Raw genomic sequence first — 3,609 nt, 5'->3', positions numbered from 1 at the left:
GGACAGGCCTCCCATCTGATGGCAAACAGGCCGACAGGAGGCACGGCTGTGGCTCATCTTCCACATGGGGAAACTGAGGATCATAGTCAAGGCCCGGCAGCCATGGCCAGAACCCACACCTCCACCTCACTTCCTGGAGGGCTGCCTAGTGGGAACACTGGTTGAACCAGTTTCCTATAAGATTCTGGGAGCAGGACAGCCCCAGGGATAAGGATGGGAACAGGAATCCTCAAGCCCTGAGCAGTGCGGGGCAGGGGGTGCTCCTGGGTCTCCTGTGCAGAGCTGTCCCACTTTGAAGCTGTCTTTGCCTCTGGGCACCCACGGGGCCTGAGCCCGCCTGACCCTGCCCGTGTCTCCCTCCCAGCTGGGTCCCGTGTACACAGAAGGCGGGTTCGTGGAAGGCGTCAACAAGAAGCTCGGCCTCCTGGGCGACTCTGTGGACATCTTCAAGGGCATCCCCTTCGCGGCTCCCACCAAGGCTCTGGAAAACCCCCAGCCACACCCCGGCTGGCAAGGTGGGAGTGGGTGGTGCCGGGCTGGCCCTGCGGTGGGGCTGGTGAGGGTGGCTGCCTTCCTCATGTCAACTCCTCCTGCCACCTGCAGGGACCCTGAAGGCCAAGGATTTCAAGAAGAGATGCCTGCAGGCCACCATTACCCAGGATGACTCCTACGGGGATGAAGACTGCCTGTACCTCAACATCTGGGTGCCCCAGGGCCGGAAGCAAGGTCTGCCTTCCCCACTCCCCAAGGGAACCTCCCAGGCTGCCGGAGCCCTGGCCCTGCTCCTGGCTTGGGTCTGGGGGCTGCAAAGCTGAGCTTCCCTGAAATCCGGCAGAGGCGGGGAGGGGAGCACCTGGTGGTGGTCCCCTAGCCTGGGGCGGGGCAGCTCCTTGGAACCTCCCTGTCTGGGCCCCAGATACCTGCTGCACAGGGAATAGGCACCAGCTGGGGAGAGGGCCCGGGGCATCTGGGGTCACCAGCCGCTCCCCCATCTCAGTCTCCCGGGACCTGCCTGTGATGGTCTGGATCTATGGAGGCGCCTTCCTCATGGGGGCCGGCCACGGGGCCAACTTTCTCAAGACCTACCTGTATGACGGCGAGGAGATCGCCGCTCGCGGCAGCGTCATCGTGGTCACCTTCAACTACCGCGTCGGCCCCCTTGGCTTCCTCAGCACTGGGGACGCCAACCTGCCAGGTGCGTGGGCCCCTTTGGCACAGAGGTGGGCTGGCCAGCGGCTGAGCCCAGCAGGGGGAGGCTCCTCATCGCCTGTCATCCCAGAAAACCAGTGGCGGTCCCACGGAAAACCCAGAAGCTGGAGTAGAATCACAAGATACAGGAGGCCCTTGGCAGCAGCAGCAAAATAATAGATGGTGCGGAGGCCAGGCAAGGTGGTTCGTGCCCCTAATCCCAACACGTTAGGAGGCCAAGGCAGGTGGATCACTTGAACCCAAAAGTTCAAGACCAGCCTGGGAAACACTGGGAGACGCAATCTCTAAAAAAAGCATATAAAAAATTAGCTGTATGTGGTGGCTCACGCCTCTGGTCTCAGCTACTTGGGAGGCAAAGGTGGAAGGATCGCTTGAGCCCAGGGGGTTGAGGCTGCAGTGAGCCATGATGGTGCCACTGCACTCCAGCCTGGGTGACAGGGTGAGACCCCATCTCAAAAAAAAAAAAAGAGGTTATGGGACAGACAAACAGGTAGACAGGCTCAGGCTTAGAGAGAGACCAGGAGAGCAGAGCCCAGTGAGCGACAGAAAACGATACCTTGAGGCAGAGACAGCTGTGGACACAGAAGTGGCAGAATACAGACGAGAAAATTAGGCAGGGGGCAGGAGAGGCATACAGGCCTGACCATCCTGCTCCCCACAACCACCACCCCTCCAGCACCACAGTGACACAGCCACCTGGGGACCCACCCCCTCCAACACCCCACCCCACCCAGCCTCCTGTGGACCCACCCCTCCAACACCCCACCCGACCCAGCCCCTTAGGAACCCACTACTTGCCAACCTGGGCTCCTCCAGGGCCCCAACTCTGTTGAGGGCATTTCCACCCCTCCCACGCTGGTCTCCCCTCCTGCAGGCCAGGCCTGAGCACTGGTCTCTAGCACCCACTCCCCTGCCCCGCCCCCAGGTAACTATGGCCTTCGGGATCAGCACATGGCCATTGCTTGGGTGAAGAGGAATATTGCGGCCTTCGGGGGGGACCCCAACAACATCACCATCTTTGGGGAATCGGCTGGAGGTGCCAGCGTCTCTCTGCAGGTCTGGGGACCCCTGGAAGGGAGGGCCCGCCCCAAAGGTTGCTAGGAAGCTCAGACGGGAGGCAGAGGGCGGGAGGGGCAGTGTGGAGCTGGGGCTGTGGTGCTGGGGTGTCCTTGGCCCAGCCTGGGGTGGGTGGAGTCAAGAGCGGCCTTGGTGACGGGATTTCTGGGTGTCGTAGACCCTCTCCCCCTACAACAAAGGCCTGATCCGGCGAGCCATCAGCCAGAGCGGTGTGGCCCTGAGCCCCTGGGTCATCCAGAAAAACCCCCTCTTCTGGGCCAAAAAGGTAAACAGAGGAGGGCAGGGGTGGGCAGGGAGGGGCTGCTTTGATACCGGGTAGGGGCCGTCCTCATTTCCATTCTCTGTCCTGGACCCCGTTCCTGCCTTCAAATGGTTCTGCGCCGTGAACACTGGCCTCCCCACACCCGCCGGCCTTGATCGTGCCCCCAGCTGGCGGAGAAGGTGGGTTGCCCTGTGGAGGACACTGCCAGGATGGCCAAGTGTCTGAAGGTGACCGACCCCCGAGCCCTGATGCTGGCCTATAAGATGCCGCTGGCAGGCATGGAGTGTGAGTAGCTGCTCAGGTTGGGCCGTGGGGTCTCGAGGTGGGGGTGGGTACTGCCAGGAAGTACTCTGGAAGAGAGGAAGGTGGCAGAGCTGCAGCCTGGTCCTGCCACCACCAAGCGGGTGTCTCCCCGCCAAGGCCCCAGCTGTAAGAAAGAGGAGAGGGGAAGCCATTTCTTCTTCTTTTTTTTTTTTTTTGAGACAGAGTCTCACTCTGTCGCCCAGGCTGGAGTTCCATGGCAGGATCTCAGCTCATTGCAACCTCCGCCTCCTGGGATCAAGTGGTTCTGCTGACTCAGCCTCCTGTGTAGCTGGGACCACAGGCATGTGCCACCATGCCTGGCTAATTTTTGTATTTTTAGTAGAGATGGGATTTTGCCATGTTGGCCAGGCTGGTCTCAAACTCCTGATCTCAGGTTATCTGCCCACCTCAGCCTCCCAAAGTGTTGGGATTACAGGCGTGAGCCACCTCGCCCGGCCCATTCTTTCTTCTTATCTCCCATGAGTCACTGACTCCCCCTTTGAGAAGCTGATGAACATTTGGGGCCCACTGCCCCACCTCATGCATTCATATGCTGTCATTTGCATACAATTTTAGGGAGATTCATACACCCCAGACCAAGAGCCTTTTTTCTAGATGACCATTCATTCATTCATTCATTCAGCAAACATTTACTGAACTGTCCACTGGGGCCTCCAGCTCCACGATTCTGTACCCCAGGAAGGCCTGGGGACCCCTTCCACAAGCAGCTGTGAGTGTCAGCCTCACCAGCTTGCTAG

At 60.0% G+C, this 3,609-nt stretch overlaps 1 protein-coding gene across 1 annotated transcript; it reads left to right on the top strand.

Moving 5' to 3' along the window:
• Positions 1 to 332: 332 nt before the first annotated feature.
• Positions 333 to 2,891, top strand: LOC116548015 (bile salt-activated lipase-like; the record flags this gene model as incomplete). The annotated part of the gene is made up of 6 exons (XM_032273714.1): positions 333 to 515; positions 604 to 726; positions 998 to 1,195; positions 2,135 to 2,265; positions 2,444 to 2,551; positions 2,716 to 2,891. Coding segments are annotated over 6 exons (869 nt in total), but the record flags the coding sequence as incomplete, so codon positions are not given.
• Positions 2,892 to 3,609: the final 718 nt, after the last annotated feature.

This window comes from Sapajus apella, unplaced genomic scaffold (assembly GCF_009761245.1).
Source record: "Sapajus apella isolate SASKATOON/1434 unplaced genomic scaffold, GSC_monkey_1.0 scaffold6280, whole genome shotgun sequence".
Taxonomy (NCBI): Eukaryota; Metazoa; Chordata; class Mammalia; order Primates; family Cebidae; genus Sapajus; species Sapajus apella.
This window is presented reverse-complemented; position numbering and strand designations above follow the sequence as displayed.